At 34.2% G+C, this 13,796-nt stretch overlaps 2 protein-coding genes across 2 annotated transcripts; both read left to right on the top strand.

The window, feature by feature from the left end:
- Positions 1-4,854: 4,854 nt before the first annotated feature.
- LOC123897159 (translocon-associated protein subunit alpha-like) lies at positions 4,855-7,773 on the top strand. Its single transcript, XM_045947683.1, has 8 exons — positions 4,855-5,182; positions 5,745-5,897; positions 5,993-6,043; positions 6,237-6,325; positions 6,654-6,731; positions 6,846-7,049; positions 7,142-7,213; positions 7,411-7,773. The coding sequence occupies exons 1-8, from the start codon at positions 5,104-5,106 to the stop codon at positions 7,456-7,458; spliced, it is 774 nt and encodes a 257-aa protein (XP_045803639.1). The 5' UTR covers positions 4,855-5,103; the 3' UTR covers positions 7,459-7,773.
- An 896-nt stretch (positions 7,774-8,669) lies between these two features.
- Positions 8,670-9,584, top strand: LOC123897160 (peptidyl-prolyl cis-trans isomerase 1-like). The gene has a single exon (XM_045947684.1). The coding sequence runs from the start codon at positions 8,876-8,878 to the stop codon at positions 9,389-9,391; it is 516 nt and encodes a 171-aa protein (XP_045803640.1). The 5' UTR covers positions 8,670-8,875; the 3' UTR covers positions 9,392-9,584.
- Positions 9,585-13,796: the final 4,212 nt, after the last annotated feature.

The following is a 13,796-nucleotide window of genomic DNA, read 5'->3' as shown; positions in this document are numbered from 1 at the left end:
AATTCTAAATAAATACTAAAGTATTAAGGAGAGCAAATCTTGGAAAATAATAAAACTCATGCGCCAGATTTTTAGTAACTTATATTTCTTACCATTGTGTTCAGTCAACTTAATAAAATATATGGTCAGTACTCAGTGGCCTAGAAGGACGAGTTGTGTGAAGCCAATTTGGTGTGAGTGTAATGTCACTGTCAGGCTCACTAGTCCGTCCAAAGACCTGCTGCTGGCTGCTGCGGTATTTGCTTTCTGTTGGAGTATATAACCCCAATCGAATCTAGTCACTCCTATAATTTTCAATATGAATATCATCGTCTTTACTTAAATAATTGCTCTCATAGTCTGTTCCTATGAATCTAGTTCAAGCATATACGAAGTAACATACTAGTAATATGTTTTTTGTGAGCTATGTTTTGCGAGATATATTGCCTTCTTGTCCACATTTATTGCACAAGTGTCTTTTTTTTTGTTGTTGAGTAAATTAGGTATCTATGTGCGCAATACAGAGATTAGTCTTTTTAATTTTTGTTAAATTCAAATGAACGATAAATTTTCCTAAAAAATTTAATGTTTGTATGTTCAAGTTAAGAATTGAATTCACAAGTGTCTCTCTGTTTTTCGATTCAGGCATAAATCAAAATTGTTGGTACGAACCATGTCCCACTTCAGCAATAATGGATTAGTACCACTCCCTCCTCCCACTCATATCAAAAGTAAGATATGCACTATGAGATTTTGTACAATAAAGATGACTTAAACTATTCTCTTAATCAATGATGAGTTTTTTTCTTTAACAGAAAAAAGAAAACTTTTATTCAAATGGAAAAAAGTAATCGTATTTGGAACTTATAATTAAATAAACCGTCAGAAAGATGAAGATGATTTTCCATCTTTGAGAAAATACAAGATTACAAACAACATCAGCTTAAGACAGAGTTTGTTTAGATGAATTATTGATCTTATTTACTGACATAAATTTTGCGAGATCGTTTGAAAAAACCTATAACATCGGATTAATAGATTTTTCATATATTTTTCTCAATTTATTTTCATAAATTCTCTAAAAAAAAAATTGCGAGATCGTTTGGAAAAACTTATAACAACATATTAAGAGATTTTTCATATATTTTTTCAGCTTATTTTCATTAATTCTCTAAAATAACTGCGAAAACATATTATAGTATATTTTGCTACAAAAACAACTTATGTACAACTGAAGAAAGAAAGAAAGAGCACTTATCATAATAACAAATAGTGGAGAAAGAAAGAGCACAAATTGTACAACTGAAGGTTTTAAATATTTATTTATGTTTCTCAACCAAGTCATGTGCATTTAAATTTAAATTTAAAAATATATCCTACAAACTAGTTAACTATTTTGATAACCCTTTGAGTACATTTTAAAATTCATACATTGTTTACTGATAATAATATATACAGATATTCATGTCTATATCTTGTGGAGTAATTAATTAGATTGATCATCGCTAAAAATGTTCAAAGCTGAGCCTTCCCCTTCCCCAAGTAGAATATGAAACAATGAAGAACATTAACAAGAATGGAAAGAAAAAAACGAAAAACTGAAAGTTGATAGCTGTGTTATGTATCTGAGCCTTGAAGTGATTGTACTGTGAAAGACACAATAAGCTAACCACAATTCCAAAGATCATAAGCAAGTGGAATGGAGGTGCAGAAACAGATGCCATGCTCTTCCCTCTCCAACTATGTTTCCATTCTGGACCCCTTCTCTTCGAGTGCACCCACTCCATTTTGTTTCTCTTCTTCTTTTTTGTCTCATGTAGTGCAAATTAATGTACTCTCTTACGAGTACATAAGGTTTATAATTTATATACTCCACTTTGTTGCTTCATGAGCTTCGTTACTTCTGACATTGGTTTGGTTTTGGCATAGGCATATATTCTTTGTGTGTTGTGTTGTGTCCCCAACATTTTGGTTTGTGCTTGCAACTTCGAATGGCAAGGTATTTTTTTATGTCATATAAGTTTTTTTATTTCACATGCTCAATTTTTTTTTTGTTTACAATGAACTAGGGATCAAACTCATAACTTATAATATATTACCTAAAATTTCTCATCACTAGACTTAACCTAGTGGCTAACACGCTCATAGTTTTTATACGATCATATATTTTCTGCTACATAGAAAAATTTCACATTATTTAGAAATCGAGGCTAGGGAATTAAAATTGTTTCATGCTTGGGAATTAAAATGTGTGGAAATGAAGATAAGAAATAGTACATGAAGAAAATTGAAAACAAAAAAATCATCGCTCATTTTTCAATTGAGGGATGTGTGTACTGAATTACCACTCAACCCTTGAAATAGAGACTTCAAGACCGAAGAGAGTTGAAGCTGTCAATACAACTGTGCATAATAAATTAACTGTGATCGATGATCATGAATGCTGACAATTCAAGTAAATTTTTAGAAACCGACTTATAAGATCAGAATTGCCTCTTATAATTATTTATAAATCCATGTCCAATCAACTCACATTCAATGTGAGATTTCTTAAAATAAAATGTTAATTTACTCGTGAGTTTTTTATTGTAACACTTTTGTTTTTGTCAAAATAGGAAAACTTCTCAACCCACCACAACATTTCAGTGTTTTAAAAACCGGACCGGTCATCGAACCGACGAGGATACTGGGTCACTGGTTTATTGGTCGAACCACTGGGTCACTGGTCGAACTGCATAATAGACCGAATTAAATCAGATTAAACCGATAGAATAAACCGGTCTCTATATAGTTATTGAACCGGTCTCTATATAGTTAAAAAAATCATAAAAAATATGAAAATTTGAAAATTTCATAAACAAACCCATTTAAAAAAATTATCTATAATATAAACATGTGAGTTTTTTTGGTGGCGAGTGTTAATAGTAACATAAATATATATACTGTAATATTCTGTAAAAAAATATATATAATATTATATTCATAAAGATCATATGATCTAGAAGACACCTTTTTGTATATGGAAAAAATGAACGGCAACTAAATTGGGCTATTTTGAATTCATGTATTAAAAAAGCCCAAACCATGTTATACAAAGTTACAAACCCTAAACTGTAGATATAATATTTGCTACATGTTTTGCAGCCGCCATTTCTATCTAACTTCACTTTTCCTTTATTACTATGTACTGCATTTTTCTTCTTTCTTTTTCTCTGTGAGACTGCAAGTCCATATTTAATTCTAATTTTCTTCTTTCACATATTTTTCCTTGAAGGTGGATCCTTTCATGTCTGCTACCATAAACTCAATTCTCACGTCGCTTGCTATTTTCTCATCTTCGATCTCTCTGAATCCGAGTCTCTGTTTCTGAATCTTCAAACGCTAACAACTGGTCTCTGTCTCTCATTTCTATTTTCATTCTAGTTTATTTTAATTTTTCTATTTCATTTTTTTAATTATTATTAATAATAACAAAACACATCTTGAAAAAAAAAAAAAAAAACAAAAAAACAAAACGACGTTGTTTTTGGTAGAAAATAAAAACGGGTGTAATCAAAACGCCGGTTCGGGGGAACCTCCGGTTCATCGGTTTTCCCGGTTTTTTCCGGTTCCCATCGGTCCAACTGCATGAACGATCCAAGATATGAACCAGACCGGAAAGGCTCCGGTTCCCGGTTCGACCGGTCCAACTGGCCGGTTCGGTTCGGTTTTTAAAACACTTTTCTCCCCTATCCTCCTAGCGCGCAAAAAAATTTCGGAAAATACATTCTGCCGAAGTGTTTTCCTAGTATAAAATTTACACTATAAAAAATTCGGAAAACGTTTTCCGAATTTTTTGGGGGAAGAGTAGGGGAGAAATGTTGTGGTTGGTGGGTTGAGAAGTTTTCTCAAAATACGGGTATGAGACTAATCAAGACTACGTTTTTGTCCATAGAGAACAGGCCCAAAGACAAAGGTCCTTGTTTAACCAAAATATACTTCTTTTTTGCACCCCTAACATCATTGCAATTGCAGAAGATGCGTTTTGAAAATTTGTTAAATTTTTGTAGCTCAATTGCCATTTCTTCTCACACGGGTCTCTATATCATAATCGAAAATACACAATGATTTTGCGAAAGAGCTATGCTTTTCTTATTATATCCCGTAAACTTAGCTTAGTTGTTAGGGACGGCTGGAGTTCGAACTCAGGCCCTCCCATTTATCTAGTGGAATTTCTAGCAACCAAACTGCTTAATTTAAATAAAAAATTACGAGAAAAAAGAGAAAAAAAAAAAACTCTAGTGAACTTTTTTTAATTCAAACATCACATATTGGAGACAACATTTTTTTTGTGAATTTCGAATCTTGAACATTCAACTTATCTACTTTAAGGCACTATTTGGGGAAAAAAAAGACATAAATTAAGTTGTTCACATAATCATGTCATGTAGCTCTTTAATGTCAGTGTTACTAAAAAAAAATTAATTGGTGCAAGTGGTAAGCATTTTAAACCATTTAAAGAGGTTGTCAGAAGTTCAATTCATAATTCTCGCCTATGAAAAAATTTCAGCGGAAGAGAAAAATCCATTTTATGTGTCTCGCAGCTGTCATTACTAAGAGAAATGTTTACCGTGTATTATTCTCTCTGGTCCTTATTATAAAAAAAAATTTGCTTTTTAAATTTATTAAATGTTTGATGTATATAGTTCATAAAATGATCTAGATACGTTAAACATTTCATGAATTTAGAAATCACATTTTTTCTTATAATAAGGACCAGACCGAATACTGCGTATATCATAAAATTCGAAAAATAAAATAAAAATACTTCTGCTAAATGCTAATACCGTAGAAAATATTTACTATGAAGGTATGACAGGAGAAAGTTAGTGGCAGTAATTGTGTCCGAAAAAGAAAGCAGTAGAAAACAATAACAATGAAGTCAAATACAAGTAAGTAATCTCATTGATCAAAACGACGGCATTGGTAGTATCAGGTGAACAAAACGACAACGATTTTCTACTAAATTCCTGAGTTTTTCTGGTTTGAAAATTTTGTGATCTATCTATCTATCTATCTATTCTATATTGGTTCTATTTCCATCATCATCATCAGAATTAACGACTCACACTACAAACCCTAGATATGGCGCTCATCAACAACTTTTCGACTTTCTCCTTCCTTCTCTTCCTCTTCCTCCTCCTCGCTTCCCCTCTTCTTCAAGGTCGGTCTAGATCTCTTTCCTCTTTTCAATCTTCCTCGTCTATCATCCCATCATTATTTTGATAGATTATGCATTATTTTCTTCCTTTTTTACTTCACTGTGTTTCATTTTTATTAAAAATCATTTTATTTTTTTGGGGTGGGGTTGACTTTTTATTTTTGGATCGTGAGTTATTAATTTTGTGTGACCTAATTAATCGATTGTAATTTAATGCTACGCTTGTGTTGTTTTCAATTTTCAATTTACAGTCAAAATGTTTATCTAGTTATGATGCATCAATTTCACAGTAGCTTTTTGTGTCTGTAAGGGTCAGATTAGTGTGACAATGAAATGTGATGTGAATATTAACAATCTCTTCAATCCTTAACTGATCCTAATCAATGAAACAGTACAACATAGAGTTTAGTATTACTTCAATGCTAAAAATAGAAACTACTATGAAAACAAACATGGATCTTGGGTCTTGTTGTAATTAACTTTCCATACATGTTTGGTGTTTTATGTATATCCATGTATTCTGTGCATGGCCATTATTATTGAATGTGGTTCTTCGTCTTGCTAGTTGCTAGGTGTCAATCAGATGAAGCTGTGGAGAATGCAGGTGAAGTGAGTGATATTGGAATTGTTGATGATGCTCAAGAATTTGCTGATGGGAGCTTCCTTTCTGCCCCAGGAATTGATACTGTCGTTGTGTTCCCAAAGAATAATGCAAAATGTAAAGATCTTTCTGTATAAGATTAGGTTTGGTTTATGATGAATGATCCCCAAACAATCTTGTGTTAATTTTGTGTTTTTGTTTATTTGATGTAGTGGTAAAAGGTGGTGAAGAGGCAGAGCTGCTGGTCGGTCTGAAAAATGATGGTAACTGAATACATTTGTGTCGTGTGACAAACCTCTAAAACTCAACATTCATTACTGTTTGTGTGAAAACTGATTTACAACAGTTTTGCAATTCTGTTTTATTATTTTCTTGCTTGTGTCAGAGGCCATCAAAACCAAAAAGTGAGAGAATAATGTATTTGTTGCTTAATTTCGTTGTATGGATTGAAAACAGGGCAGTCGAGTTTGAAGGTTGTTGCAATTAAGGCCAGTCTTCACCTTCCATTCGATCATCAACTTCTTGTTCAAAACCTTACTGTTCAGGTAGAAATTGGTTACTAAATGTCTAGATTAATCATTTCTGTTTTCATCCATACCACTTCCATTGAAGCATACTTATCTGCTTTTATTTATGTTTGTTACCTGTAATATAATCAATATAACTTTGATGCCTCTATTTTGGCTAAACTCGGAAATAAATTTGATGCCTCTATTATGTTACATCTGCATTAAATTTTAAAAATCTCAAACATAATTGTATAGGGTATGTTTGGACGAAGGATTTTCAAATCAGTCGATTGTGGTTCTGTGATACTATGTTATTGTTGATACGATCTTTTAGCAAATAGTAATTGTGTTGTGTTAAGTGCAGGTTTTCAACAAAGGCTCTGTGCCATCTTCAGTTCAGGCTAGTTTCCCATATATATTTACTGTTAGCAAGTTCTTGCAGGTATTCTTTACTTTTTGCAAGGCTAATGCTTCACATTTGTCTACGAGTAACATTCAAAAACCTCTTCTATATTTATCATGCCGGATAGCCTGACCATTTTCTTTTGTTGTGTAGCCTGGACCATTTGATCTTGTGGGCACCATTGTATATGAGATAGATCAACATCCATACCAAAACACCTTCTATAATGGCACTATTGAAGTTGTTGAGCCTGGTGTTTTATTCAGCATGGAATCTGTGTTTCTTTTTACTCTTGGAATTGCACTTCTTGTCCTACTTGGGCTATGGATTAATGGTCAAATACAGAACCTTTCTAAGGTAATACAATGCTTTCTATTTTTTAAAACCACGTGGATATTACTTGATCCTCCTTCTGACTATTCTCTTATATTACGCAAATATCTGCTCAGAAAACAAAAAGATCTACCAAGGTTGAAGTCGGGACTAAGACTACAGATGCTTCAATGGATGAATGGCTTCAGGTGTGTGCTAATGCTTTTATTGTCTGTGACACTTATGCCTAAATTTCTATGTGATGTTCCTGTTTCTGAAGTTTGAGATTTGTTTCCTCCTTTTTTTCACACTTTTGCCCAGAAATGCATATATCTAATTGATGATTTAAACTTAACATCATTGATTTGTTGATACTGCTTTCGTTAACCTGCATTTTGATATCCAGGGAACTGCGTATACTCAATCTACATCAAGCAAATCTAAGAAGAAGTAGACTAATAATTCTTCTCTAGTTCAGCCATGCGAGACCCTTCCACAGAGTACAGAATCCTGTATTAGACTAGGTTGGAGAGAGAACTAGCAAGAAGTTCTAAAGTTTAGGTTTGAAAAGACCGTCTTTGTGTTGTATCTTGTATGTAGCTTATGAGAGCATTTTTATATTTGTTGTTTTTCTTCACACCAAGTTGAGCTTTTATCCAAGAAAATACTAACAGGTATCCTAGTTAGTAATATCATACAACTTTGAACCGGCAGAGTTTTGTTAGATTGTTAATTTTATCTGGATTTTGATAAATTTTTTAGTCCTCGACATTAATCTCTCTTATTTTATATATTACTAGTAATGTGTGGAGTTCAGTAGTATAATATATGGTTATATTATATGCATTACTCCTCGTTTCAAGAAGCAAACATCTGTAGTACACATATTTTAAAATGAATTTATTTTGTATTCTTAAAACTTTTTTTATCATGCATCTAAATATAACAAACTGGTAATTTGATTTATATAAGTGTAAAAAGTATTAACATTGTAAGTTATATAGAAATTAATCTCATTTTCAAATTTAGTGGTAATCTATTGTTGGTTTATTTATTTTTTAGAAGATTGTTATATGCAAATAACAAAATGTTACAAATATTCTTTGATCCTTCTCACAGATACATACATATATTGATGAGATTTTTTGTGTGGATTGCTGCAAGTAGATTTATCGAACATTTTGCCAATGCCATAGACAAAAAAGTGAAGTATTTCGTAGTGCGGATAGCATATATAATGTGGATATTAGCTAAGCATATTCCCATGTTGATGTATGAACGAAAAAAGAGAACAAATTCAAGAAGAAAAAAGAAAAAAAAAAGAGACCGTAAGACTGTACTAACATTTTTAGCCATACAAGTTTTAGATATATGTTTACATCATACACTAATATATGTGAATATATCTTGTAGTAACCAAAAAAAATAATATATGTGAATATATATCTTGTTAAAAAAAAAGAAGAAGTGAATATATGCTAATATATGATAAATGTGTTTTTTTATAAGATATAATAATAAAAGTAGTTTAGTAAAAATATTATTGGTTCTCTTTTATTTATACTTTTTATGTTAACTTATTAATTTGTCGATCGTAATCGAACAATTTAAATGCAAAATTGCGTGGCCATGCAACAAATCAAATATTCCATTGAACAGGAAGTTGGAATCAGATCCTCCCACAATAATGGTAGTCAAATTCTTAAAACTGAACTATAGCTTCTTACTTTACCTATTCATCAGTTTCACGTGTCAACTATTTATAACCACCTCTCTCTCATTCACTCAATAAAATCTCATCAAAACCAACTCAATTGCAATCTTCTTCTTCTCAAATAGGTAACTTTCAGTTCTCTGCTCAACCTACCAAAATGTCTAACCCTAAAGTTTTCTTCGACATGACCGTCGGAGGCCAATCCGCCGGCCGTATTGTTATGGAGCTTTACGCCGACACAACTCCTCTCACCGCCGATAATTTCCGTGCACTCTGCACTGGCGAGAAAGGAGTCGGTCGTAGCGGAAAACCACTCCATTACAAAGGCTCTACCTTCCATCGTGTCATCCCTAATTTCATGTGTCAGGGAGGTGATTTCACCGCCGGTAATGGTACCGGCGGAGAATCCATCTATGGTGCCAAATTCGCTGACGAGAATTTCATCAAGACGCATACGGGTCCTGGTGTACTCTCGATGGCGAATGCGGGGCCCGGTACAAATGGATCTCAGTTCTTTATTTGCACGACGAAGACAGAGTGGCTTGATGGAAAACATGTGGTTTTTGGTCAGGTGGTTGAAGGATTGGATGTGGTGAAGGAGATCGAGAAAGTAGGGTCCAGCTCCGGAAAGACGTCAAAGGCGGTGGTTATCGCTGACTGCGGCCAACTTTGATGATTGATCTTAAACATAAAACATGCATCATGCATATGATCTTTACTTTTTATTTTTCGTTTGTTTAATTTCGGTACGTACTTTTGCTTTGTGTGTTTGCTACTATATATCAATGTTGGGGGAATTATGGTGCTTTAATTCAAATATATTCAAGCATATTGATTAATTAATATATCTAAATCAATTCATCTCCCATCTTTTATTCATTCGATTGATCTGTGTATGTGGTTAGCTAAAGGTTGATGCATGGAGTGTGACTTTTTTGCAAGTTTTCAGCTCTCTTCAATAAAATCAAGATGCACTAACTCATTTTTATATTCCCATTGATAAAAAGAATTAGCTCAATTTTATGATTTTTGTTTTTGGTTGAATGAAAGTATTATGCGCAGAAAAATAGGATTCTACTAGAATAAACCATACTATATATTGGTGTCCTCAAAAATTCATTTCTCTTGAGGAAAATATTTCATGACACACCATACACCCCTTTGACACTTAAGAGAGAAAAATATGTTAGTGATGTGATGCGAAAAGTCGTAGAAATAAAATGATGTGTTGGAAAATTATGAGGAACAAATTCATTGCTCTTTCTCTAATTTAATCATAAAATATATGAAATATTGCATTTAATTTCATTATAGTTATTAAAATTGCTCTGAAAGGAACATAATTATTATTTTTTTTATAAGCTCAAAGGAACATAATTGATTGATTAAGGTTGATACAATTACGACGGTAATAGCTTAATAGGTTTTCAAAGTAGTGGTTTATAGTGGCAAATGTAACAGTAAAACAGGTTATATTACTCCGACACGTAATTCGTTTGCGCTTAAAGTGGAGTGAAAGTATAATCAATTTAAGAATCGTACTTTGGTGCAAACTGCATTTGCGCTTATATAATCAATTCAAGAATCGTATATGTGATCAATGTGAAATGAAAGTATAGAGTGCTTGAATAATCGTACCTTGGCACATGTAAGCTATAAATTATACCAACGTACAAATTGTAAACACAAGTGAGAGTAAAGCCTGAATCTAAACTCATAATTTTATGTATAAAGTTTATTTTGACATTTATTTATGTTAAGTAAAAAAATTGCATTTTTTCCATAAAACTTTTAAGCTCTCGAAAGAAACTGTGTTGGGCAAAACTGTTTAGAGCCGTAGTTTCAAAAACCAAATATTGTTCGCAAGCAATCAATCGCTCATGTTTAAAACAAAACAAATATAATTAGACTTAGTTGAAAGATATCATTTGTTGCATATGCAAGGGATCAATCCCTACTTTTGGATAATGTTGTGAATTCGTCGTAAAATCACACCAATGAAAACTTGATGTGTGGAGCAATAGAACGGCAACCAAATAATTAAGCGGAATAAGCAATAATAATAATAACCGATAAAAGATAAAGGAGAAGAAAGAACACGATAATTTGTTTACCCAGTTCGGTCCAATAATGACCTAGTCTGGGGGAGAGAGCAGCCCCTCCGTTCCACTATATCAAAGAGTAACGCTACAAAGAAATTCTCAATTGGGTTACAAGAATTAATCCTAATTCTACCCAAAACCCGAATCTCTTCCCGTGGCCAAGAGACTCAATTTGACAAGTGTTTCCCAAGGTGTAATCAATCCCCTTTGCCAAACCCTAGAGTTATACCAAGAGACAACCCCTCTTGTTTCTCTCTAAAACCCTAGCCTTGTGTCGGCGGCAAATCCTAATTGAAAACCCTACATTGTTGCTCCCTTTCTCTCTCTCTTTCTCAATTTTTCTATGAATAAAGCACTCCCTATTTATAGAAAAATAATATGCCAAAAAAATTAGTAACAAATCTGTTTTAAAATAAAACAAATCCAAGTCAAAGTATCTTCCAAGAAAATATATTTTTTTCCCAAAAAATCTTCAAAACATCAAATATACAAAAAGATTCAACAAAGATTTTTCTGACTTCTTGTAACTGAGATTTCAAGGCATATCCAACAATTCTCCACCTTGCCTTTAAATCGTTGGTGATCCCATCAACCACCGTGCTGCTCTCTCCATCTTGAATCTTCTATTCAAGATCACCGGATTGTACCTCCCTCTTCATCCTCGGAATGCCTTCCGCTCTCATGAAGATCTTGCATCCCACTACCATAGGATTTTAGGTAGCCCCACAAGATTCACCGCAACCTCTTCAGACTCCGAAGTGGTCAACTTCGTACCTCCCTGAAGAAACGCTTGCTCCCAACTATCATCGGAATTTTAGATAGCTCAACAAGCTCCACCATCCCTCTTCAGCCCCCGGATTGTGCCTTTTCCATCCTCCTGAAGAATCGCTTGCCTCCGACTATCCATGGATTTTTTGCGATAGCCCTACAAGCCTTCACCACTCTTCGACCCCGGAATGCCTTCCGTACTCTCGAAGTTTTGCTTGGCTCCAAACCAACCTTGGAATTTTAGGTGGTTCCACAAGCTGCAACATCAAACTCTCCTTGTATCCAACTACCTCCAGTAGTCTCACAAGTTACCAAGTCTGATCACCTGTTGCTTTCAATTGCCTCCCTGAAGATCCTCTCAAGGTCTTGCACTTCTTCAGCCACAATTGAAACATAATCCACAAGGTCTCCATGGTCATCCCCTTTGGTTCAACAATACCAGTCTCCTCCATATCTACGATTAGATAGCCAAGAGCTAATGTTGACTGTCTACCACTATTGGAAGACTCCACCTCAAACTGAGTTTCCACCAAAGTATACCCACCATGATCTCCACCTTGTAACACGCAAGACCTCTTCAACTCCTCTGAAACATACTTCAAGTTATTGTTAGTCTCCAACAATTCCAGTTCAGTTCAACACCTAGTAAACCTTGTTCACTAGTCCAACTAAACTCATGTCACTAACAGGTACACCCGAAGTCCCACAACTCAACCACATTACGAGAATCACCACTAGTTATAGATGCATGACCAACTGTCTTTGCATCTAAGTTCAGAAACATACCTCACATCGTGTAAAGAAACTCACGATTGTCAAACTTCGTAAGACAAACTGAACTCATACCTTGAACCTTCAAGCTTTACGTTTTCAAGATGAACGACTCCACCTTCAACTAGCTCTAGAGTCTCAAAGTATTCCTTCTTTGACCACATGTGATAGGAGTATCCAACGTCCATGACTCAACACTCCACCGGTTCCCAACTTCCACTAGCACCTCCGCATCCTCATAATAAAGTTGTTGTTTCAGAAGTAACCTGAGTATTCTTAGCACCGCCTCTCCAGGCTGATGTCGAGTATTATTACCACCGCCTCTCCAGGCCGACCATCTTCGCCATCTCCATTAACCTTTTATCTTCGAGGCACCGGATAACAACACTCCATGTTTTACCCATCATCCCGAACATTAAAATTGCTTCCATCTTCACTTTCCACAATTCCAAATTGCTTTTGGAAAGTCCCTCGATATCCTACTTAGAACCCATGGTGCTCACTTCAAATTGTTCCGATTGCCCCACGGTGGGCGCCAATTGTTGTGAATTCGTCTTAAAATCACACCAATGAAAACTTGATGTGTGGAGCAATAGAACGGCAACCAAATAATTAAGCGGAATAAGCAATAATAATAATAACCGATAAAAGATAAAGGAGAAGAAAGAACACGATAATTTGTTTACCCAGTTCGGTCCAATAATGACCTAGTCTGGGGGAGAGAGCAGCCCCTCCGTTCCACTATATCAAAGAGTAACGCTACAAAGAAATTCCCAATTGGGTTACAAGAATTAATCTTAATTCTACCCAAAACCCGAATCTCTTCCCGTGGCCAAGAGACTCAATTTGACAAGTGTTTCCCAAGGTGTATATCAATCCCCTTTGCCAAACCCTAGAGTTATACCAAGAGACAACCCCTCTTGTTTCTCTCTAAAACCCTAGCCTTGTGTCGGCGGCAAATCCTAATTGAAAACCCTACATTGTTGCTCCCTTTCTCTCTCTCTTTCTCAATTTTTCTATGAATAAAGCACTCCCTATTTATAGAAAAATAATATGCCAAAAAAATTAGTAACAAATCTGTTTTAAAATAAAACAAATCCAAGTCAAAGTATCTTCCAAGAAAATATATTTTTTTCCCAAAAAATCTTCAAAACATCAAAGATGCAAAAAGATTCAACAAAGATTTTTCTGACTTCTTGTAACTGAGATTTCAAGGCATATCCAACAGATAATATATCGTATGAAAGTATAAGACAATATACAAAATATCAGTGCAATAAAAAAATTACTATCGTATAAATATGCATAAAAATAAATAAACCAAGATATAGTTTATAAAAAAGAGATCTTCCCTAGTTTCATCCAAGAACAATTTTAACAACCGAATTGCATCCCTCCGTGTATTCGGCAGCATCGAAGCTAGCTTCTCCGTAACTT

This window comes from Trifolium pratense, linkage group LG7 (genome assembly GCF_020283565.1).
Source record: "Trifolium pratense cultivar HEN17-A07 linkage group LG7, ARS_RC_1.1, whole genome shotgun sequence".
NCBI lineage: Eukaryota > Viridiplantae > Streptophyta > Magnoliopsida > Fabales > Fabaceae > Trifolium > Trifolium pratense.
Note: the sequence above shows the minus strand (reverse complement) of the source record. Positions and strands in the feature narration are given on the sequence as shown.

Coding starts and splice junctions, on each gene's coding strand:
- LOC123897159 (XM_045947683.1), top strand. CDS start 5,104: ATGGCGCTCATCAACAACTTTTCGACTTTCTCCTTCCTTCTCTTCCTC. Junction 5,898..5,992: donor CCCAAAGAATAATGCAAAAT/GTAAAGATCTTT, acceptor TATTTGATGTAG/TGGTAAAAGGTGGTGAAGAG. Junction 6,732..6,845: donor CTGTTAGCAAGTTCTTGCAG/GTATTCTTTACT, acceptor TTTGTTGTGTAG/CCTGGACCATTTGATCTTGT.
- LOC123897160 (XM_045947684.1), top strand. CDS start 8,876: ATGTCTAACCCTAAAGTTTTCTTCGACATGACCGTCGGAGGCCAATCC.